The sequence below is a fragment of the Eretmochelys imbricata genome, chromosome 8, assembly GCF_965152235.1.
Source record: "Eretmochelys imbricata isolate rEreImb1 chromosome 8, rEreImb1.hap1, whole genome shotgun sequence".
Lineage (NCBI taxonomy): Eukaryota > Metazoa > Chordata > Testudines > Cheloniidae > Eretmochelys > Eretmochelys imbricata.
The window spans coordinates 35930209-35953625 of NC_135579.1; the positions used below are offsets into that span (position 1 = coordinate 35930209).

Consider the following 23417-nt stretch of genomic DNA (forward strand, 5'->3'; position numbering starts at 1 on the left):
TCCCACTGCCCTCTATGGGAGAGAAACAGCACTGCTTGGCTTTGCATTCTAGCTCCTAGGCTGCCCAGAGTTAACTTATTACCAGGGACATGGCCAAGACTTTATAATATGTGTGTCTATAGTTAGGCTTCTAAATAAGATCCCTAAGTTTCAATATTAGCTCAGACTTCAATAGGGGCTGCTGGGTGGTCGGCTGGCTGGAAAAATTGGGCCCTATTAAGTTCCATGAATATGTACTGAAGGGCCTGAATGTAGGCCCCCACCTTTGCAAAGATGGGCTTGTCCTTTTGGAAGAGTGAGTTGTGTTTCTGCGGCTGCTGGGGAGTTCTGCGTAGCCACGGTGTTGACTGCAAAGCCCTAGGAGGCTGCAGATTTGTTACAGCGCTTTATTGCTCTCCCCCCTGACCTCCCCTGCGAGTTGACTAATCCAAACCCTGCTAGTGATAGTATGCATAATTGGGAATATCAGACAGAGTCATTCAAATGTGGCACCAGCAACCAGAGCCACTCAGAGAGAAACATGTCCTCAATTCAAACACGGCTAATGGGGCAGCAGCGGGCAAAGCTAGCCGTGTTAATCTCAAAGCCTGCCCACATGGTGTTAGCTAGTGATATGGGACAAAGCAACATCAGAGCTGCAAGCAACAAGTGCTGCAGAGCGGTGAAGGCTGTGCACAGCGATAAACGCTGCCAGGGAGTCAGCACATCCTAGTTGTCCTCCTCCTTTGCTTTTTGATGGGCTTTCACGCCAATTGAGGGTTCATTTCTAGTGCATGGGGAGCATTTCTAGGGTTGGGGGGAAGGTGCTTGTTTCATTTGTTTTTAGAGTTTCTTTTCCACCCTGTCGACCGCCAGAACCCACCTCACTTTGCACTGATTCACCCTGGTCACTGTAAGCAGGGTCCCACAGATCACACATAATGAGCCATCATTGCTGTCCTTCTGGATGACAGCCCCTGTGCTCTCCTCTTGCACCGTGGTGAATACAGCAGTTCTTCACCCCAGAGCCACCCCTCTCATTCCATCCCAGGATGGGTGCTGGCTTTAACTACTTTGATAGTATAGCAAAGCCTTGTTAGGACTTCTGATTTTAGGTATTAACTGAAAAACACCCCCAGTACAAAGCAAATGAAAGCAGTGTTTAACCAAGAAATACTGAAAAGACACCAAAACTGGGTACTTGTGTCTAAGGGCTTGTCTACACGGAACAGTAACGTGGACTAGGGGAGTGTGATTTCCAAAGCACACAAACATGTTGGTCATTAATTGGTCTCTGTTGACCCTGCTGGTGTGCACTAAAGGTTCCCTAGTACACTTTAACATAGGACTGTTTAAAACGGTCTGATGTGAAAGCACCCTTGGGAACATTACAAACAGATCGCTCTTTACAGTACATACTATATATACATTACAGTACTCACTACAGAGTATACCAAGAGAACCCCCCAGATTTTTGGACATCTACCTAAAAATTGCTAAAAATAACCCACCCAGCCCTCCAGTCAAACACTTCACAGCCACTCTATGCTACTTTGGCTCCAGGGAATCAAGCCCAGTGTTATTTGCTACAGTAGGAGCACCTGGGTTTGGGTTTTGGGACTCAGCACCTGGGTTTGGGATTGTGTCAGACTCTCAATCTGGATTCAGTAATGTGTGATTGCCAGAGGTAAGCCCATGTTAGAAGGCCAGCTCCAGATTTGGATTGGGAACACTGCCGAATTGGTGTGGGGAGAAGGGTAGATTTGAAAAATGTGGAGCCAGGTTCAGATTGCAAACATCAGATACCACAGTGATGAGCCTGACAGAAGAACCTCTATAGAAGAGAGGAGCCACAACATTCACGGGTGTTCAGCGTTAGGCTGTTGGATCAGGTCCCATTCTAATAGACACAATCAGTTGCTCAAAGCAGTTTGATTAAACTGGGAGCTATCCAGGGGTTTAATGCTCTGTTTCTTTGCATTGCAGAATATTGGAAAGAAGATGTCATGCCAACAATTTATAGCAAACCTGGATGGCTTAAATGATGGGAAGGACTTTGCAAAGGATCTGCTGAAGGTAATGTGATATCAATGTTAGTGTTATTAGGGTGGCACCTAAAGGCACCATCTCCAAGGTGGGCCCATTGTGCTAGGTGCTGTACATTCACATAATGAAAAACAGTCTCTGCCCTGAAAAGCTAATCATTTGAATAGCCCATTGGTAGGAGGGGAACCAAACAGAAAGGCAAAGTGTCTCATACAAAGCAAAGCCAGGAATAGAACCTGGTTAGCTCGATTCCTCGCCTCAAGCCCTTGCCGCTGAGTTAATTCTGGCGGTCCCGACCGTCAGAGTACAAACGTACCTTCCGTTTTCCTTCCAGGGTAGTGTTGAAGCTTTGCAGCAGTCTTGGCTAAACTAAGAAAGCACAAGAAGCTTGTGATAACCTGGCATGTCAGAATAGGTCCGTTTTCCTGGGACCATCTTTTGTTTGTACTCTGTGATTTCTCGCTGTCCTCGTAGTGTACCAAAGTGTAGCTGTCTGCCTCACTAGATACGTAGCCCACAGCGCCACTGCATCTGAACACAGAGCAATGCACCCAAAATAATGTGGGGCTTCAGTTTCCCTTATTACATTCCCTGCCAGTGAGTCCAACCCTGTATTCGGAGCTCCTTGTAGGTTCTGCCCAGGGAAGAGAGCCAGGAATTCCTTAGGTCTCACCAGCCACTGGCACAGCTCTGCCTTAACACTACTTTGGCCTTTACAAGTGCTAGCTAGTCCTGTCTCCCAGCTCCTCAATGAGGCTGTTACACATCACTGCCCCGTTCCACAGATGGGGAGCATGGAGCACAGAGAGACTTACCAGGAGTAGAATGCAGATCCCCTGGTTTTCAGGCACTAGCCTGGTGACTACCCCTGCAGTAGGGAATTGCAGACAAATCTCCCACCCATGGCTAAGCTAGTCGTGATAGCAATGGGAATTCTGGTCTAAAATCCCCTACTGCAGACACTGACGTCCCCTCTGACGGCTCATCTATGGTAGTATCTTTCAAACCTGTAAGTCCCAATAGGTGCAGCCGTACCACTGGGAACTGCAGTGTAGCCATGGCTCAGATGGGCTCTGTCATCTCACCCTAGAGATGGGGACTCCCCTCTTAGACCTGGGTCGTTCCAAATGCCCACCCCTCACCTTTGGCGGGGAGCCTTCCAACAGCCTCTGAGAAGGCAGGAGTTCATGCAGGAATCACTCCAGTTCACAGATGTAGCCCAGTGCTTTATGAACAAAAGTCACAGCTTGGGACACAGGGCCCCAAGGCAGGGCTGGCCTTCCCGGGCTCTGCTGCTGACAGGTGCAGCAGGGAATTCACAATCACCAGGAGTCTATCCCTGCCTGGAGAATCCTTGACACCTCTCTTCCAAATGCCAGCACCCCAGTCGTGCTCTCGCCCTTTGGGGGAGGCAGGGAGGCATTAAACTCCTTCAGCCCCTATGGGGGCAATGACTCCCCGTAACATGCCCATGATCTGAGCCTGGAGTCCAATGAAAGCTGCTCCCTCTGACCAATACTGCAGTTACCCCTTGCCGACACCAGCGTCACTACATGACTGCAAGAAAGGCACCGCCACAATGGTCATAGGCACCGACTCCGTGGGTGCTCCGGCGCTCAAGTACCCACGGGAAAAAATAGTGAGTGCTCAGCATCCGCCAGGCCCACAGCCACTGATCAGCGGTTTGGCGGCTGGCGGGAGGCATTCGGGGGAAGGGGCGAGAGCAGTGAGCCACAGGTGGGAAGGGTGCCAGGTGGGAGGTGCTGGGGCGGGAAGAAGCCGAGGGAGGGTAGGACCTCGGGGCGGGAGGGGGCAGAGCAGGGGCGGGAAGAGGTAGAGCGAGGGCGGGGCCTCAGGGGAAGGGGCGGGGCTTCGGGGTGGAGTCAGGGTGGAGCACCCACCCTGACAAGTCAAAGTCAGTGCCTGTGGAAACGGTGCCTGTGCCTCTGCTCCAAACAGCTCTCCTGTAACAGGGCAGAAACCAGCATCGCTCTGAGAGCGCTCTGCAGCACAGGCCTTATACAGGGCCTTCGCCCGGGAGGCATCCACAAAGGGGACCCATTGCCCAGGGGCGCTGCCAAGAGCTAATGTTGTGCCCTTGTTTCAGACGCTGTATAACTCCATCAAAAATGAGAAGCTGGAGTGGGCCATGTAAGTATCCCTGTTCAGTGCCCTCTGACCCGAAAGGGCTCTTTCAAAGCTCTTGGATCATTAGCTCAAGAAGCTTCAGGAAAGTGCAGTATTAACATACGCAGGGACTGGTAATGCTCCAGAAAGGACGTGTGCTTCTGAACGGGTAAAATTCAACCCCATTTAGGGCCGGCGCAAGACAAAGGCAAAGGCACCAGGTAAGGCATAACATTGGCCCTCTGCATGAGGGAGATTTTACCCCTTTAGAGGCACACTGCCTTGCTGGAGTATCTAACGTAGCTGCATGTGGAGGGGTGACCATCACACCAAGAAAACAAGATCTGAGCTCCCCAGTACGATAAACATTCACTGCTCAGTTCAGAAGCTGGGCTTTGACCAGTCTTCCTGTCCCTGTTGGTGGGTGGGTTTATTTATGTATCACACATGTGCTGTCATTGCTGTCCTTCTGGATGACAGCCCCTGTGCTCTCCTCTTGCACCATGGTGAATATAGCAGTTCCTCACCCCAGAGCCACGCCTCTCACTCCATCCATCACTATGCAGAAGGCACCCATGAGCATCCCATGAGGGCCAGTGACATGTCTCAGAGCAATTAATACCATACTTACCCTGGTCAGCAATGTCATCCTTATCATCTCCAATAATAATAATAATAATAATTTTGCAACCCCTTAACTCCAGCCGCAGCCCCTTTACCTGTTTTAAACTCCATCTGTTACAACATTAGGCCCCACTCCTGCAATGAGCTGCAGGCGGTTGGATCCCTGAGGCCCATTGACCTCAGGGAGGCTCCACGGAGGTGCATGGTTCTGCTCATGGGAGGCCCATTACAAATCTTGTCTCTTTTTCCAGACCTCCTGTCTCATCCTCTGCTAAGCACCATCTCATCCCCATCCCATTGCTCTTGGCCTTCTGACCCCTCCCATTCCTGATGGCTCTTGTATTGATGCAGTTGTAGCCTGATTTTTCAGAAGTCCTTAGCTTGTGCAGCTCCAGTGGGCTTTGATGGGTGTTGAGAGCCCGCAGCACCACTGCAAATCAGGCCATTAATGCCAGGCAGTGGAGGATGGTGTGTGCAGCGCTCCCTCCCAGTGCAGTTGTCCTCAGGGATTAACTAGCAGAAACAAGCTCAGGGTGACGTCCCATCAAGAGCCACCATGGGGCCATGTGGAAAATGTGCACAGCTGCTGAAACCAGAACTTCTCTACCTTCTACCAGGATTAATTACTGCTGCAACCCCCTGAGCACAATGTCATCCAGCCCATTACAATGCATACAGTCGTTTGATTATGGAAATTTACTGTACAAGCTACGCAAACAGTGTAATTGAAAAAAGGAAGAGAACCATATATTGCTCAGTAAGCCAAGCCTTGGTTGATTTCCCATTAGAAACTCGCACGCCTGTAGGGGATGGGGGTGTCAGGTAAAAAACAGCCAAGATAAAAACAGGGAAGATCCTTTGCGTATAGATATTAGCTGTCCAAGCTGGAGGTGGGGTGGAACAGCTGTGCTAGAAATACGCTCTTCAGGCTGCACTGGCCTCTCCTTGAGACCTCATGTGTCGGTTGATGGGCCTGAATCAAGTGAGCCATGAAGTGGGTCTTGCCCTGACCTCACTCTGGTTGAACATCCTTTTTAAAAAACAAAACAAAACATGTGTGTTTAGGGCTCTTCTTACCCTAGCAGCAACCCCTTTATTTACCCACAGATCTGCTATGTTCTGGGCAGTCCACGCCCCCTCCCCCCCATGCACTTTGTCCTTTGGGAGAGACCTGCTTTCGTCCTGGCCCAGTCAGTCCCTGGTCTCTCTATAGGGCCAGTTGATTACCAACTGTGGTGGTCAGTGATGGATTAGCCACTGGGCCGATGTGGTCCAGCCACTGTGCCCAAGTGGATTAGCCACTGTGCCCAAGGGCCCTGACCAATTGGGGGCCCCCCGGAAAAATGGGCGCCACAATGCCCCAACCCTTCCACCCACCCAGCGGTCCTGCTGGGGAGCAGAGTCTGGGCACAAAATACTGGGTGGGAGGGGAGCAGGGCAAGCCCTCGCTCCCTGACCCCATTTCCCCAGCAGGAGCACCAGGAGGAACGGGCAGGACTACAGGCAGCAGGGGTGGGGAGGGGCCCCCACTTGCGCTGGCCCAGGGGCCCCACAACCCCCTAATCCACCTCTGGTGGTGGTGGTGTTTATGATGCGTCCACCTATGTATCAGGAACTGTATTGAGACCCACTAAGTCATTTCACAAAGGGGCCTTCAGATGGTCACTACCAGCTGGAGCCAGATGCTCACAAGTGACTTGTGGCCGAGAGGTTCCATTTCCCAACACCAGCTGCACGTGCCTTGCAGTTGCCTGGCTACACTGGAAAATGTTTCTCCGGTTTTATTTTTCCTGAAAAGCAATGGGGTGATGAGTAGAGCTGAGTGAATAATGGATTTTTCAGTTCGTTGGCAATTTGAAAAAGTTGGGTGGGGGGAAGTCATTTTGCCGCAGGCAGAAAATATTTATTTAAAAAAATTTGGTGCATTGAAAAGTAATGGGGAAAACTGTTTTGGGTGAAACAAGACATTTTGTTTGGATTTTGACCATTTTTTAATATTTCTGAATTTTTCAAAAATAAAATACAAGTAAATTTTTACACAAAAGTCATTTCAAACCAGAAAAAGAATTTTTTCCTAAATGAACAATTCAGAGAAACCAAGATGAATTCACAAAATGTTGCAGTGCTGTCGAATCGTAGTCTTTCTCCCCAAAAAAAGTTTCATGAGAAAAATTTTGCCCTGCTCTGCTGATGAGACTGTTGGAAGTACATTAGGAAGGTCTTCTTCACACAACACACAGTCAGCCTGTGGAACTCATTTCCAGGGGATGCTGTGATGGCCAAAAGTGTATCTGGAATTAAAAAGGAATTAGATAAATTCATGGCTATTAGCCAAGATGGTCAGGGAGGCAACCCATGCTTGGGTCTTCCTAAAGCTCTGACTACCAGTCCTAAACCTGGAACTGGATGGCAGGGGATGGATCACTTGATAATTGCCCTATTCTATTCACTCCCTCTGAAGTATCTGGCCTGGGCCATTGTCGGAAGACGGGACACTGGGCTAGATGGACCTTTGGTCTGACCCAGTATGGCCATTCTTATGTAGCTGGCCCTATCCCACTAAGTGTTCAATGATTATCAATGGAAATTATGCTCTGAACTCTATTAGGTGCTTTTGAAAATCCAATCCTAAATAAATGAGAGAGAGAGAGAGAGAGAGTGAGCGAGCAAAATCCCACCAGGTCAAAGCAACCTGATTGACTTCATTGCAGGCAATGGTCAGCAAAGAAGCCAAAGTATTGCTGTAAATCAGCCACTAGAGGGAGCCCTCTAGCTCCAGTAAGGCTGCTCAAATGCACTGGCATCTGGCAGGAAATTTTATATAAGAGAGTTCAGAGAAAGTGCAGCTAGTTCAGCTGAAGACAGCGAAGCGATTATCGTGTTATTGCAAAACGCTGGATTACCATGCGCACAGCCTCTTTTGCACACAGTGAGTAGGAAGAACAGAGCCCCCTGGCACCAGCCTTCCAAAGGCTGGGACAGTTCAGTTCCTGCCCGATTTAGCTGGTACTTCATAGATCTCTTCCTCCCACCCCTTCATCCCCGATTTCCATGCACTCCTTTCCTTCCTCCCTCTGTATCAGCCTGAGATCCTGGAGGAAGGGAAAGCAGATGCTGCCTGGCTGCAGGGCTCCTTGCTTTATTGCAGACAGGCTGGTTGCAACATGAGAGACCTCTAGCCTCCTTTGCACTAACACAAGTACTGCCTGGAGCAGGGAGCATAAGGTACCATCACACAGCCATAGTGCTGAGCACAGACACTCACATGGGCAACATAGACCCTCTGCGCCAGGCTACCTGCTGCATCCTCAGAGATACTGATGAGTCAGATACTACACCAGATCATTCCCCACCGCTCCGGGCACCTGACCCCCTCTGCCCATGCCCTTAGCTAGATCCCTCTCCACAGTGCCTCACACGAGTGTTAGTGCAGTACACACTATCACATCCAAGTAGCTCCACCCAGCCCCTGGAAGGAGAGCCATGAGGTCCAGGTGAGAAATGTAGTGGGCACAAGGGCCATGCCCCCACCCTGCCCAAAGCCCCAGTGCCTCCATGACACCCCTTGGTGCAATGACAATATGGCATTGGCCATTTGCTAGAGGAGCCAGTGGAGGGGGCAGATACTTCACTCGATGGTCACCTGTTCTGTTCATGCCCTCTGAAGCACCTGGCACTGGCCACTGTCGGCAGACAGGACACTGGGAGAGATGGACCTTTGGTCTGACCCAGTGTGGTCGTTCTTAGGTTCTGATGTTCTTATACTTTGATGCCCTGGTGACATCCCTGCTAGCTGAAGTCTCTTTTTGCCCATTATTGCATAGCTTACATCTGAACTCTGATATGGCCCCAGACTAATTTGTAGTGGGCCCAGTTGTGCCATTTAGGCACTGGCTGTTCTGGGGTGGTCCCAGAGCCCGGGCTCCAGCCCAAGCCCAAACAGCTACGCCACAATTCTATAGCCCCACAGCCCGAGCCACGAGTCAGCTGACCCAGGCCAGCTGCAGGTGTTTAATTGCAGTGTAGGACCCCGCAGTCACTTCCCTGGTTAGTCAAGATTTTGCCCATGCCTCCCTGCGAGGAGAGCTTTTCCCAGTCCCTGCTTCCATCAAGGTCTCTCCCAGGGGCTCCCTCCTGGAGAGCTTTCCTTCCTCTGAGTGTCCTGTTCGACTCCCTGCAGCCCTTTCTCCAGCTGGGCTCCATCACCATGTGAGCTTGGCTCTCATTCCTCTTGCTCCAGTCACCTTCTGCTCTCTGGTGAGCCTCATTCCATAATCAGGTTGGCTTAGCCCCATGTTCTCCAGCCCACTCTACGCCAGCCTGGAGATCTGTCTAGTCTAGTACCCAGATGCTTCTGCGGAAGGTGTAAGAACCCCACAGTAGCTGACTTGGGCTAATTTGCCTCCCACATTAGATCTCACCCAGGACTCTAATAGCGGGCCTAAGCCCTGAAGCACTAGGCCAAATCTCCCTTCCACATATGCTTTGTTAGCATTAACCATGATGTCTCCTGTTTGACTAAGTAATGTCACAAAGCTGCAATGAGAACAATCACGGGTTGTCAAATGCCTCTCGCCATTATGCCCTGTTCAATGCCATTCAAGTCAACAGGGCTGCAGCAGTGCTCACAAGAGGAGAATTTGACCCCACATATTACAATACTTGGCACACCATGATTTTCAATATATAACAACCTGGTTCTACCGCTGTATTCTACCGCTACTGTAATGAGTGACTTGCTCGAACCAAGGCCTGGTCCCTCTAGCAGGTAAAACATAGTGTCAAAGACTAATGTTCTTTGTTCAAGGTTTTCTCTGGGTTTCTTTCCAAGTGACGAGGATGAGCTGAGAAAATCACTGTCGGAACTCGTGGACGACAAACTAGGAGCCAGTGCAAAGAAAGTGACGCGGATCGTAGACGGCAGCAATCCTTTCCTGGACATTCCCCAGGCGCTGAATGCAATTACCTATAAGCACGGCGTCCTCACCCGGAAAACCCATGCTGATACAGATGGGAAGAGAAGTATGTGTTAGAAGAGAAGTGCAGCATGTAGCGTGACATGCCAGTAAGGGACACCTAGGGCAGAGAGGACAGCACCAGGACATGCAGTAAGAGTTGGGTCTAGCATCAAGACCAGAGCTGGGTGAATGCCGCAGACAAGTATGCAGAGAGATAAACCTAGCTGGTTTGCATGGCTGGTAGCCAGGACCCCATATACTGACTTCTGGGTGTCCCAGTGCAGAGGGCCAAGTCAAGGCCAATGCACCACTTCAGTCCTGTTTTGAGGATTTCAGTGGTGCATAGGGCTATGCTGTGGTATATTTCCCCTGGTGCAAGGGGGTGAACTCTGCCATCCAGCTCAGTACTTTCCCCACCTAATTCCAGTGCTTTTCACTCCCCTTTTCTGGTTTTGCTTTTTCTTTGGTGTGGTAAAATCGCAATCAAAGGGAGTTGTGATGGTTGTCCCTGCACGAGCCAGGGGCTCTCCCCTGGCAGCACCACATTCAGGGAGGGCCATAGTTGCAGCCCCTGCCCTCTTCTGTCTCCCTGCGATGCTAACCAGCTGGGATAGGGGAGTAGGTGGGGCACGCAGACCTGGCTGGTCACAGAAAGGTGCAAATGCTCTGTATGCTCAGGGGTATAGCAATAAGCACATGTCCCCACATCCTGGGGCTTGCAGTGGGGCTGTGTATCTCCATCCCAGCCCACGCTTGGCCCCATAATTAGAGCCCCAATAAAGCCCCAAACACTCCTCTAAAAGGGGTAGGTCAAAATCAGATTGCTGCCACCAGCTGCCCCCAGGCATCAGGAACGGCCGAGCTTTGCAGCTGGCCCCATCCTTATACTGGGCTTAGCCCAAACTCTGGATCCCAGCACCCTGAGCTATAGAGAAGGTCCAGACCCAGATCCGTTCTCTAGCATGAGCCCAGCTGAAACCCCAGACCCAACAGACCTCTCAACCTGGGGAGAGTGTGGATGCAGGGTCTCAACTGTGCGGCTTTGGCCCATCTCCATTCTGCCATTGCACTATACATGCTTGAGCTCCATTAGCAACTGGATGCCAAGTAATGCTGCGGTGAAATGGGAGCGCAGGAGAGATACAGGGAAATGTGTTTGGAATCTGTTAGTTGATTACCGGCAATTAGTAAAACCACTGAGGATTATTTCTGTTAATGGAGATGGATGGCCTAGTCACTGAGACCCATTAAAACCCCAGGAATACCTAAGGTTATGGCCCAAGGTCTCCCCTCTCTGAGCAGCCCTATACTAAGCACCAGGGCACATTTGTCATCTTCACCCATATCGCAGAGCCCCCCTCCTTTGCCGCCTGCCCAGGATGAACGCCCCCTCTGTAGTGCCAGGCATTGCCATGGAGCTACTCTGTCCAGGCCCCCAACTCCAACCCTACAGAACAAGTAATGTGGCAGGTGCCCTTCGGCGTTACCAGTGAGGAAGAGGAAGCTGTAGTTAACAGGCACATGTAATGAGCTGCTTTTCTTTGTTTTAGCCCCAAGAGGAAGAAGAGGATGGAAGAAGTTTTATGCTGTGCTTAAAGGGACCATTCTTTATTTGCAGAAGGTAAAAATGGCCAACTCTGTCCCATGCTGATATTTATTCTTTCATGCTGTACGAAATGTTGCTACAAGGGAAGACTCCTAGAAAAGGATGCAAATGCTGGAAAAGGAGGCAGCGATTCTGAGCCCATGCTCACGATGCAGGTGCTGACTTCCAGAGTGTTTTGTGCATAGGAGCAGGAGGCGCCCATAAGAAGAGCTGGAGGGAATTAACTGTATCTAATCAAATGACTCGGGGTGGAGGACTTGATCGTCTTCCATATCCTCAGGGGAATGCTGTAGTGAAGGCTTCCCAGCCTTAGAAAATGGCAATACAAGGAGCAATGTTCTGAGGTTAAGGAAGGAGAAATGAGGCTAGGCCTTTGCGGGGACGGTCTTCACAAGGGAGGTGGCTGAAGTTCTTTCACTGTCAATATTCCCAGCCAGGTCAGACAGGATATTAGTGGGGCCTGATGCAGTGGGTAGCCCCTCACAGATGAGGTCGGTGGAGGGTCAGAGTAGTCTTTTCCTGCCCTGTCATTATCTGCAGTCATAGAATCATAGAATATCAGGGTTGGAAGGGACCCCTGAAGGTCATCTAGTCGGTCCCTTATTCAGTAAGGTATTCACTCGGGCCTAACTCTGCGCATGCAAATAGTCCTGTTGACCTCAATGGGAAACTCACGTGCTTAAAGTGAGGCACAGGCTTCAGTGCTTCACTGAGTTGGGTCCTTAGTAGGGATCGATGCTGGAGTCTCTCTCCCTCTTTCCTGGCAGACTGTACACGTGTACGTATTTCCTAAGGGGGCAACCACACAACTCTGCTCACTGTGACTCCCCATGGATGAGGTAAAGCACAAAGCCCAGCTCAAGAGAACAGCTGTAGAACCCCACTCCTGGTGCCCTTTGGTATTGTCACCAGTGGCATCCTCCTGTCTGCCTCTCGGGCACTTCCTGTGGGTAGGCAACCACGTGTGTCGCATTAATGTCTCCAACACAACAGAAGTAAACAAATTGTGAATTATATAAGAGAGGCACGAGGGCCCCTCAGGGCAGCACAAAGTTGTGACTCAGCCCCATGCTCACACCCTGACGATCTCTGTGTGGTGCTGGTGGTGATCCTGGAGTATGTGTGACAGGGCTCTCGGAGATCTGGCAGGGGCTGATGGTAATTGATTGGTGCCTGTTGCTCTCAGCCAGTTTGGATTTTTACATCCATGCTGCCATCAGCTGGGACTGCAGCAGATCTCCAGCTTAGCAGAGTCTGGCTAGAGCAGCTCTTGGGGAGGGAGATTGTGGCAACTGCAGGAAGAGGTGATGTTAGCTACCTCCTTCTTAGTGAGTACTCAGCCAGTCCCCCACATGGGACTAAGGGAAGGGTCACCATGCTAGAGAAGATGCTCTCTTTTGGTAGGGATGGAAAAGCTGAGGTCAGGGCCACTTGTAGTTATCCATGATCCCATGGCAGTTCATAAGTGATATTAACCCCAAAGTCCTGGGTAGGCACCAGTAGGGATAAATGAAATCTGCCTATTTACAATTCTTTGCTGCAGTTTTGGTTTGCTATGGCATTCTTATTCACATTCACTCTAAATGGTTGCAGATTGTTGCTGTGTGCTGTTAAGTAGCTGCCACATTTCACCCCAGAGGTAGCTGCATTTCACAGAGTACGAAGTGATCTCCATGGATAGTTTATAAACCAGTTATATTTATAAAGAGCATTTGGTGTCCTTTTGAGATGCAACATATTATTAAGAGCAGCAGCCCCACAGTTACCTGACCCTGCACCACTGTGCTGCTGTACTTGAACAATCTATGCATATTAATATAATGGAGGTATTGCCTAGTGGTTAAAACACAGAACTGAGAGTTAAGAGATTCCCAGTTCTTCTACAAATGCCCAATTGTGACCTTGAAGCAAGTCACTGAACCGTCACATTGGGCATTTCTAGAAGATTTGGGATCTCTTGATGCTCAGTTCTATGCTTTACCCAATAGGCAATGTTGCCAAGGTATTAATAAGTATACATTGCAGCAAGCTGGCTGTAGATAACAATGGAGTAAGATATGTTTGGCTACAAAGCCGTGGGAAATGGCAGTGAAGAGGATATTACCAGCCTCCAGACCATGATGACAATAAGGAACACAGATTCTGCCCTCAGCAACACCAGACTAGCTGTCAGGAGAGGCAGTGGGGAGCTGTGTATGCACAGTCAGGGACACAAGTGGACCTTTAGGGCCGCATCTAGCCAAGCTACACTCAATGCAGGACCCATCAGAGAAGACGGCAACAGGTTTAGAGCATTCTCCACTCTCTTTTGATCTTGGGACATAAGTTAGAGCAGCCTCAGGGTAGCTCTAATTTACACCAGCTGCAATGGAAACCGAAGGGCCTTTCCACTGGTCCTGGATCACTGGCGTTTCAGGTGGTCCAGCCATGCCCCTATCATACCACCAGCACTGGAGGGGAGCCAGAAAGAGGTGGGACAAAGCCAACGTAGCTGACTCTACATCACCCAGGGATTTTCTTATAAAATGACAAGCACCAGCTGCTCACTCCACTCTCGCAGCACAAAGAGGCTGGGCCAGGGAGTAGGGATCTGGTCCTGTGTATGAGGTACTAAGAACAGAGAGTCCCATTGGACCCTGGTGTGCAGTTAGTATGGTAATGAGAGACACACCCTCCTTTGTTGTTTTCAGAGTTGTTGTCACCATGTTGGTCACAATGTAGGAGAAAGCGAAGGTAGATGAGATAATCTCTTTTATTGGACCAGCTTCTGTGGATGGAAGAGACATGCTTTCAAGCTACCCCTGACCTGAAGAACTATATGTCATTTAAAAGCTTGTCTCTTTCACCACCTGAACTTGGTCCAATCAAAGAGATTACCTCTTGCACCTTGTCCTAGATAGATCTAATGGTTCAGTGATAGCACATGTTGTTGACTCCCTCCTGTTAATTGCTGGATTGGCATGTCCCAGCATAGTTTGGAGAAGCAATTTCTTGATCCTTTAGTGGGTCTTGAGGAACAAGCGGAGAGCTCCAATCCCTGCCATGCTGCTGACTCATTGTATGGCCTTTGGCAGGTAATTTCACCGCTGTAAAATGGGGATAATAAGCCATAATTACCTCACTCACATGGGTGTTGAGAGGATTAATGGCTGTGTGTGAAGAGCTAAGTGTTATTATGTAGGACTGCTTTTAAGAGCTGCTTGTTTGGAGACCGTCCAGAGGGCCTGATCCTGCAGCCCTTCCTTCTGAGAGTGGATCTGGTGATCTGGCCTAGGCAGGAGAGGGGGTGCTTCCTCAGTAATTGACCGATGCCTGTACAGGTGGGCACTCAGGTTACAGAGGCGCTCCCTTGTGCAAATACAGTACTGAGCATGTTTAAAAGGGCGAGTTTTCAAATTCCTTGTAAAAGGGTGAGAGCAGGCTGGAAGGTAAGTAAAACTCCTCTAAGCCACAGAATCAGCAGGCTGGGCATTACTTCAGGAAACCTAGCCCAGGAGGCACAAATTCTGTTCCCAGCATGGGAGAGCGAGGGCAGAGATGAGCCTCTGGGTATGTCTACACGGTGAAATCAGAGCCACAGCAGCGAGTCTTAGCTCCTCCAACAACTGACTCGGGCTTGTGAGGAGAGATGAGAGAGTCCAGGTTCTGAGAACCGGGCAAGTGGGGAGGGTCCCGCAGGCTCAGCCCGAGCCCAAATGTCTATAGTGCTACTTTTAGCCCTGCAGCATGAGCCCAAGTTAGTTGACCTGGACTCTGAGACTCGCTGCTGGGGGTTGGGGTGGGGGTGGTTGCTGTGTAGACGTACCCTCAGAGCCTTAGTCAGCGGGAAGCCTATCCACACCCCATCAGCAGATTGGATCATGAGAAGCTCTTGTCCCTTTTCTCTCTGAGCTACATCTCCATAGTAACAGCACCTGATTCTGGCCTCACACTGGAGTTATTCCTGACTTTCATCACTGTGTGAGAAAGCGGAATCAGGCTCAGCAGACCTGATTCTCTCCTTCCTATCCAGCTCCTCAGATGGGGCAAAGGGGCCAAAAAGCTTCCAAACTAGGGATTCCTGTGTTGGAGTCCCAGCAGATGTGGAGTCGCTGTAGAGAGCGTACCAGGCAAAGAGGAATGGCTGGCTGATTCCCCGATGGTCCCAGCACCGTCCTCAGCTACACCCAGCACAAACTGGGCACGGCGGAGAATGTGAGCCAATGAGTTGTTGTAGCTGTGTTGTTCCCAGGATATTAGGGGGGCAAGGTGGGTGAGGTAATAGCTTTTATTGGACCAAGTTCTGTTGATGAGAGAGAGACAAGTTTTTGAGCTTACACATAGCTGAAGAAGAATTCTGGGTAAGCCTGAATCTTTCACCAACTGAATTTAGTCCAATTACAGGTATTACCGCACCCACATTGTCTTTCTAAAGCATTTTAATATTTCTGAATAGAATAGGGAAAGGGAAAGTGGATGAGATAAACTACGAGATACCCTGAAGCTCATTCCCACGAAATAAAGGCCCGTAAAATATTTAGGATAAAATGAAATAAACTCCTTATCATTCAGTCGTTTGGGGGCATTTCAAACTGGAAACTGACCCCATTCTTACAGAAAAGGTTGCTGAAATTCAGAGATATTCTCACCAACTCTTGGCCTATTTATCATTAAGGAAAAAGCCAGTTTCCAAACAAAAACTAGGTCATTTTGGAAGTGAAAAATACTGGCATTTCAGCTTGTTTGCAGTGTAAGATTGGCTGTATTGCTGGAAATTGTAACTAAAGCACAAGTGCAAAAAGGGAGGTATGAAATTGCAAGAGAAAGGTGCTACCACAGCTACAACAACGCTGATGATGATGCACCAACCAACACGAATGTTTGCGTGAAACTCCTCCAAAGGCTGCAAGGAATGTTTCGATCTGAATATCTATCAGTTTTCACTGAAATTTAAATAAAAACACTGATTGAAAAAAGAACAGGAGTTCTTGTGGCACCTTAGAGACTAACAAATTTATTAGAGCATAAGCTTTCGTGGGCTACAGCTCACTTCATTGGATGCATAGAATGGAACATATAGTAAGATGGATAGATATACAGATAAGTAGGAAATTACCATACAAACTGTGAGGGGCTAATTAGTTGAGCTATTATCTGCAGGAGAAAAAAACTTTTGTAGTGATAATCAAGATGGTCCATTTAGACAATTGGCAAGAAGGTGAGAGGATATTTAACTTAAGGAAATAAATTCAATATGTGTAATGACCCAGCTACTCCCAGTCTCTATTCAAACCCAACTTAATGGTATCTAGTTGGCATATTAATTCAAGCTCAGCAGTTTTCCGTTGGAGTCTGTTTTTGAAGCTTTTCTGTTGCAAAATTGCCACCCTTAAATCTTTTACTGAGTGGGATTGCTACTAAATTTTTGGATTTACAGGCCTCAATTCAGCAAAGCGATTAAGCACGTGTTTAATCTTAAATCCAAGTTCAAAATGGTATTAGGGGCCTGAACTCATTGACGTCACTGACAGTCTTTCCATTGATTTCAGTGGGCCTTGGATCAGGGTTTAAGTGCTTTGTTGAACTGGGGTGGGATTGCATTTGTGTTTAAGGTCAAACAGAAGCATAGGGGTTTGGTGAATCAGGATTATCGTGTAGTCCAACTCTAGACGGTGTCTGTGTGAACATGGCATTTTACAAACCTTGTCCGATCTATGCTGAGTCTGATTTGCCCTCTATAACTAAACCTGTATTGCACATTACTCCTCTTCGTTGTGTAGAGCCAGCAGAGCTATGGGAGACAGAGCACTCTAGTCTCCCTCATGCATCACTGACAAAATTGTCTATTACTTAGCCAGTCTTACAAAGACATATGACTATGTGTATATTTAGGGTTACATCGAGACCCTATGACTTCAGTGGGATTCCATTATTATCTATTATTATTATTGTTGTGATAGCATCTATGTACCCCAGTCAGGGATCAGGGCCCTGTTGTACTAACTGCTTTACACACGTATAACAAAGAGTGGCCCCAAAGAGCTAATACTTGGCAGGATCTGGCCCTAACTTCCAAATGCAGAACCTACCATCGATGATGATGCACAAGCCAGAAATGACCTAGCTTGACACTCAAACCCCAGGGCCAGCAGTCGGAAAAACTATCTTTTGACTTGTGAAGTAAGCACATTTGATGCTGAAATCAGCAAGGGACAATAAATGTGGAAGCCAATGACATTCGCGTTACAGTCCCTTTTCAGAACAGCGTCGCACTTTCTTTTTAAGATTATCCCTTTGACTTTCCGCCCCCCTTCCGCGCCCTTCCCCCCCACACACACACACTGTAATTTCATTGTCACTTGTTTCTGCAGGGACTGGAAGCAGATGTGTCAATAACCAAAGAAGTTATTCTTGCCATATTTCCGGCCCTACTGGAAATCTCACTAGAGACTCTGCTCTTGTGAGATTCCCAACCCAGTTTTGCAGACCCAAAGGTTTTAAGTATTGGAGAAGCATCTGAACACTTGGGTAGCTCCCTGGACCTTTTGAAGTTCATGAAAATGTATATATAGTACATTGGCCTTGTGTGTGGTCATGTCTCACTCTGGTTGTCTATCTGGCCGACTGAGCAGTTGGTTCCACATTGCGTTGTGGGAGGTGTAATCTTCCCAGCAGCCTTGCTCATCAGAGACAATGGGGGCCCAAATGACAACTCCCATAAAGCAATGCACTAGAGAAATGCAGTTTAATTTTTTTAAACTGATTTCTATTCTATGCAGGTTCTTATACCATACTTATTACCATAGTATCTGAAAGTTGTAGTATCTAATTTGAAAGGAAGCCTTTCTGGTTAAATTCATTTAAAAATATTCCAATTCAGGTCAAACTGACGCTAAACAAAATATTGCATTTAGATTTTCCTAACAGAAAATTGAAAATTTTCAGCAAAACTTCCCATGAAATTCAGCAAAATTTCCCACAAAAAAATTCAATTTTGGAGACACCGCATTTTACATTGGAAAATCATAGTGACAGTTCCTGATCAGCTGTATCCCTTCCTATAACAAAATGCAATGTACTTATGAGCAAACCTGTGCTCTTTTAGCTCAGACCATAGACACTGGCCTTTTTGATGCTGTGGGTCCTGGATTCAATTCCTGTTGTCAACCACAGCTCTGTATGGATATGGCCATGGTTTGTTACATGGTTTTGTTACATGAGATTTCAGCAGCTCTAGGGTGGAAAAAAACTGAAATCATTTTAAACCAGCCCCATGATGTGCTGTGATGTTAGAATTCTTTAGGAAAATCAAATTGCCACACACTAAGTCACCACTGTAGGGAAAAGCCCCTCAAAATTGCATCCCATTCAGCAGTATGCAGCCAGGTCCCTGCCTCCTTCTGCCCCAAGGTGATGCAATACTGAGATTTTCTTTGCGGTTCACCTTTAAGGAGTCAGCCACCTCAAGGTAGGAATTTGCTGCCAGACTTTTCTTGGCATGGTTCCTTTTAGCATCTCATCACACGAGGCCTCGTGGTGTATGTGCTCATACACGTAGCAACATTTCAAACCAGATATTTTTGTGCTGACTGCTTCAGAAAAGCTGCTTTCAGGCACTTTTACAGTCAGAAACACAGCTCTGTATTAATGGACCCTGCTCACTCAACATCTGGCATCTGCTCACTGTCTGGCACTGCTGCTACTTCCCAAGCACAAAGATGCTGGTACTCCTGTTAGCCCTGCAAAGCCACTGCAGGTATAGGAGAGCAGCTGGGTTCTGAGCACAGAATGGCAATGATGTCAGTGGTAGAGAGAACACAGAATGATTTTTTCATCCCATGTTGAATTGGTAGCTCTGGGAACTAGGGAAAAATATATTTTGGCCTCTAATGTGATGTGTTGTGAGAGTCACCTTGAGACACCAGAGATGGGGCCTCTGGGTCACTTGCCAGGATCATATAGATTATATCTCACCTAATCAATTCCCTGCCATTTCAGGGAGCCTCGCACATTGGTGCACCTTGGTCCCTCCTGTTCTCTGCCTGTGGTGCACAATAGTTTAGTCTCCTGAGGGCGGAGATACTGTGCTTTCAATCTGATTGTTAGCTCGGTCTGGGGGTGGTCTTTAGAGCCCTGTGATCTACAGGATGTCAGACTAGCTGATCTGGACGTCCTGTCTGGCCTTAAACACTACAAGATGGAAACCACCAATGGACCCTTGGCAGCCTCTTTTCCAGCTAAGGCCCTGAGCCTGGCCATGGATACATCTGCCCCCAACTCTCAGCACAGGAGCAGTGCCCCTGGCATCAGGGGCACTTAATGGTAAGCACGTGTGGAAAGCATTTTCAGGCTTGGTGCCCAAAGCCAAGTTTTTAATAATGCCTTTACTGAGCTATGTCCATTTACAGCAACTGTGTGATGGCAAAACCAGGAGGTTGTAGTGCTTTTACTCAAAGGCATTGTTATGGGAAGAGGAGAGAGGCACCTAAAGAAGAGGGCATATGGCCCACCAAGCCAGCTGTATGCAGACCATCCTCCATTTGCATCATCCCCTCCTCCAGTAATTAATCTCAGTGCTTCACTAGACTTCCCCAGTGAGTAGGCCTGGCTCCTCAAAGGCATGTAGCTTCTGCTGAAACCAATGGGAGTTCTTCTTGTGTGGCATCTCCTTGTGGCAGCGGGTCACAACCATGGCAGCCCATTCTGTGCAATCCTCTACCAATTTCCTTGTGGATGAATGGTCCTTTTGATCCGCCCAGGATACCACATTGTCCATCCAAGATCTCCTTTTTCTGCCCCCTGTTCTTCTGCCACCAGTGCCCCTTCAGCACACATTGCCCACCGAACCCCTTAAAATGTGCCCTGCGCACTGAACTTTTCTTTTCACAAGATCTCTGACAAGCATTTGCTGAATTCCAGTAATCTCCAATACTTTTCCCTTGGTGACATGGTCTGTCCACGGTCTATAACACCACAGCTGGAAGGATTGTAGTTTCATTATTATCAATTGTTTGAATGTCCATGTTTCACAGCCGTAGTTTAACAAAGACCGAAAATGAGTTTTTAAGTGTCGGAAATTACCCATCAGCTTTATGTCCCTACTCAGCAGATGTTTATTCTTTGGAAATCAATGGGAGACAGGCATCTAAATGTTTTTGAGGCTCTGAGCCTTTGTCCCTTTATGTTGCCTTTTGCCTGTCTGTGTTTCCTGTTTGCTCGTAGGGTAAGTCTACACTGTAATTAAAAACCCGCAGCTGGCCCATGCCAGCTGACTCAGGCTCAGGCTGTGGGGCTGTTTAATTGCGGTTTAGATGTGGGTTCGGACTGGATCCTGGGCTCCAGGACCCTGTGAGGTGGAAGGGTCCCAAAGTTGGGGCTGCAGGCCGAGCCTGATGTCTACACTGGAATTAAACAGCCCCTTAGCCTGAGGACAGCGAGCCCAAGTCAGCTGGCACAGGCCAGCTACAGATGTATAACTGCAGTGTAGGCATCCCCTTAGCTTCCCTGTAACCACACCCCGGTGTGTGATTCCATGAGCACTCACAAGCTAAGTGGATTTGATCTGTATTTAGATAGAAGACCTGTAAAGAGCATATCATACTGTAGGTCAGTGGGCCCCAAACTGTGGGGCATGCCCCCCAGGGAGCACGAAAGCATGTTCGGGGGGGGGCACACAGCAGGGCCCAGGCCAGCCCCGGGGGGCAGGGAGGGAGCGCCACCCAGCCCCACTCCGCCACCCAGCCCTGCTCCAGCCCCAGCTGCAGCTCCACTCCACCCTCAGCCCACCTCTGGCCCCAGCCGCAGCACCGCTCCACTCCCTGCTCCACCTCCAGCCCAACTCTGCTCTCATTCCCGCTCCGCCCCGAGGCCAGCTCCCCCTCTAGCCCCAACTCCTCCCATCCCCAGTTCCGCCCCGGCTCCACCTTCTGAGCCAACTGTGCAGTAATTGGGGGGGCATGGACAGAGTCCATTACTGGCGAGGGGGAGGGGTGACAGGAAAAGTTTGGGCACCACTGCTGTAGGTGCTGCTGACTCATGAGGTGGCTCCTTTCTTTCTTATTCAGTGCCCCAGCAAAGTGCTGGGGACTCAGTGCTGCTGGAGGTGTCATCTCTTGTTGAGCCATAAAACCAAGATCCCTTTTCTCTGTCATCCAAGATCTCCTGGCTGTTCTCATAAGAACAGTGGGGTTACCACACTCTGGCCAGGGTAACTACATTCTTCCTCCCGAACACTCCCGGCAGCTTCAGTTGGATACGGTTTACTTCCTCACTTCCTGTCCTAAACAGCTGTACAGTGTTGCCGTGCACAGCTGTGGTCTAAAGGGGCTGCACTGTGAGTGGGACTTAATGCATTAAAAGGGTGAAATTCATCCCTGGGCAGAGGTCAAGCAGCACCGGTCAAGGTCCATATACGCCTTATTTTGAGGACTGAAGGGGAATTTAAATGCACAGGGGTTAATTTCTCATCTTTGTAAGGCACTGTGTGATCTGAGGACAAAAGTGGCAACAGCAATGCGGATATATTAATTATTTATTATGATTATTTTCATTAGTTTTGAAATCGCCTGCATTTGGGAAAACTCTCTGAGCCCCAAGGGAGTGAAATGACTTTGTTGCAATTTGCCAGGGCTCCTGTATTGGATTACACAAAGGAACATGCCAGCTAAAGTGGCATGAACATCTCGGGGCTAATATTTAGAGAGCTGCAAGACACAGAGGGGAGGGTAAGCAATTCAAGCCTGACCTCCAGTCAGCTTTCTTGGGTTGTGTCTGAACGTAGTGCAGGGACTCTCAATGCACATCTGAATGGAGAGATCCCTTCAGCTCCAAATGGTTAATACTGCGCTTCCTCCTATTGCAAGGGAAAGCGTTGGGCCAGATCTTCTCTGTTGATGTAAATCAGTGTAGCTCCAGAAGCCCATGGGCTGAAGCCAATTTACAGTAGCTGAAAATCAGTTCCTTTCACTTTCAAGGGGCTTTATTCATGTGAGTAAAAATTTCAGGATGTAACTCCATATTGTCCGTTCTCTGACAGGCTGGGGCTATGTGGCACCTGACAGTTTCCTGGTGAATGTAATGATGGAAGAAGGTGCCAGAATTTTGTTAATTATTAGCATTATCATCCCGAGCACTTACTGTAGAGGGGAGCCTTTTCCTGGTCTCGGTACTCTGTCATTATGGCACAGGATAGAGAAAAGGGCAGTTTGTTAAGGAAACCTACAGATGCCGGAGTTGTCATTATCCTATGAATGCTCCTTTGTGACAGGATGAATATAAACCTGACAAAGATCTCTCTGAAGTGGATCTGAAAAACGCCATCCGAGTTCACCATGCCTTAGCCACCAAAGCCTCTGACTACAGCAAAAAATCCAACGTGCTCAAGCTGAAGACAGCCGACTGGAGAGTTTTTCTCTTCCAAGCTCCGTGAGTACCGTAGCGCAGTCCAGGTGACTCCCATTTGGTTGATTTTATTCCTTATGTGAACAATACCAAGCTGGGACTCAAGGCTGGTTTCTGGGAACCAGCAGTTTTTGGGGGTGTAATAAGGGATCAAATTGAATGGTCGTGTTTTAAATCACCTTGCACAGGGGGAAATGATGGTGCAAAGTAGTGGACAATCCTTGATGTGTAGGAGTCAGGTCCTGAGCTCCTTACTCAGCTGTTCCTTAGCCCTGACTTAAGGACCATTCCACTGACTTCAGATGGGGTTTAGCCACCTAAGGACTGAGCAGAAGAAGAGTAAGGAGCTCAGGAAGGATCTAGCCCTAGAGTTGTAGGACATGAGTGCCCCGCTCCAGTCATTGGGCTTATCAGTTCCCAGATCTGGTGAGGCCTGTGCTGAGCCCACAGTCACATGCAGGGCTATTGACTAGGCCCCAACTCCTTGTCAGTTCATTATTCTGGTCTTGTTTTCATTTGTGTAGGGGGGCCATTTTCTCCAGCCTCCGCACTTGCTGGTTCCTTTCAGGACCAAAAGGCGAAGGGCCACAATGCTGTATGCCTGATTCTGGTCTCACTTACTTGGTTCTACACTGGGGTAACTCCACCAAATTCCATGGCATTATTCCTGATTTACACTGCTGCAAGGGAGATAAGAA

The 23417-nt window shown here is 48.7% G+C and overlaps 1 protein-coding gene across 1 annotated transcript in view; it reads left to right on the forward strand.

The window, feature by feature from the left end:
- Positions 1-23417, forward strand: part of PSD2 (pleckstrin and Sec7 domain containing 2) — a 101976-nt gene that overhangs the window by 71604 nt on the left and 6955 nt on the right. The window contains exons 7-11 of the mRNA XM_077824163.1: positions 1966-2055; positions 4133-4176; positions 9608-9798; positions 11285-11355; positions 22586-22743. Coding sequence (XP_077680289.1) covers positions 1966-2055; positions 4133-4176; positions 9608-9798; positions 11285-11355; positions 22586-22743 — 554 coding nt within the window. The remainder of the gene's footprint in view (positions 1-1965; positions 2056-4132; positions 4177-9607; positions 9799-11284; positions 11356-22585; positions 22744-23417) is intronic.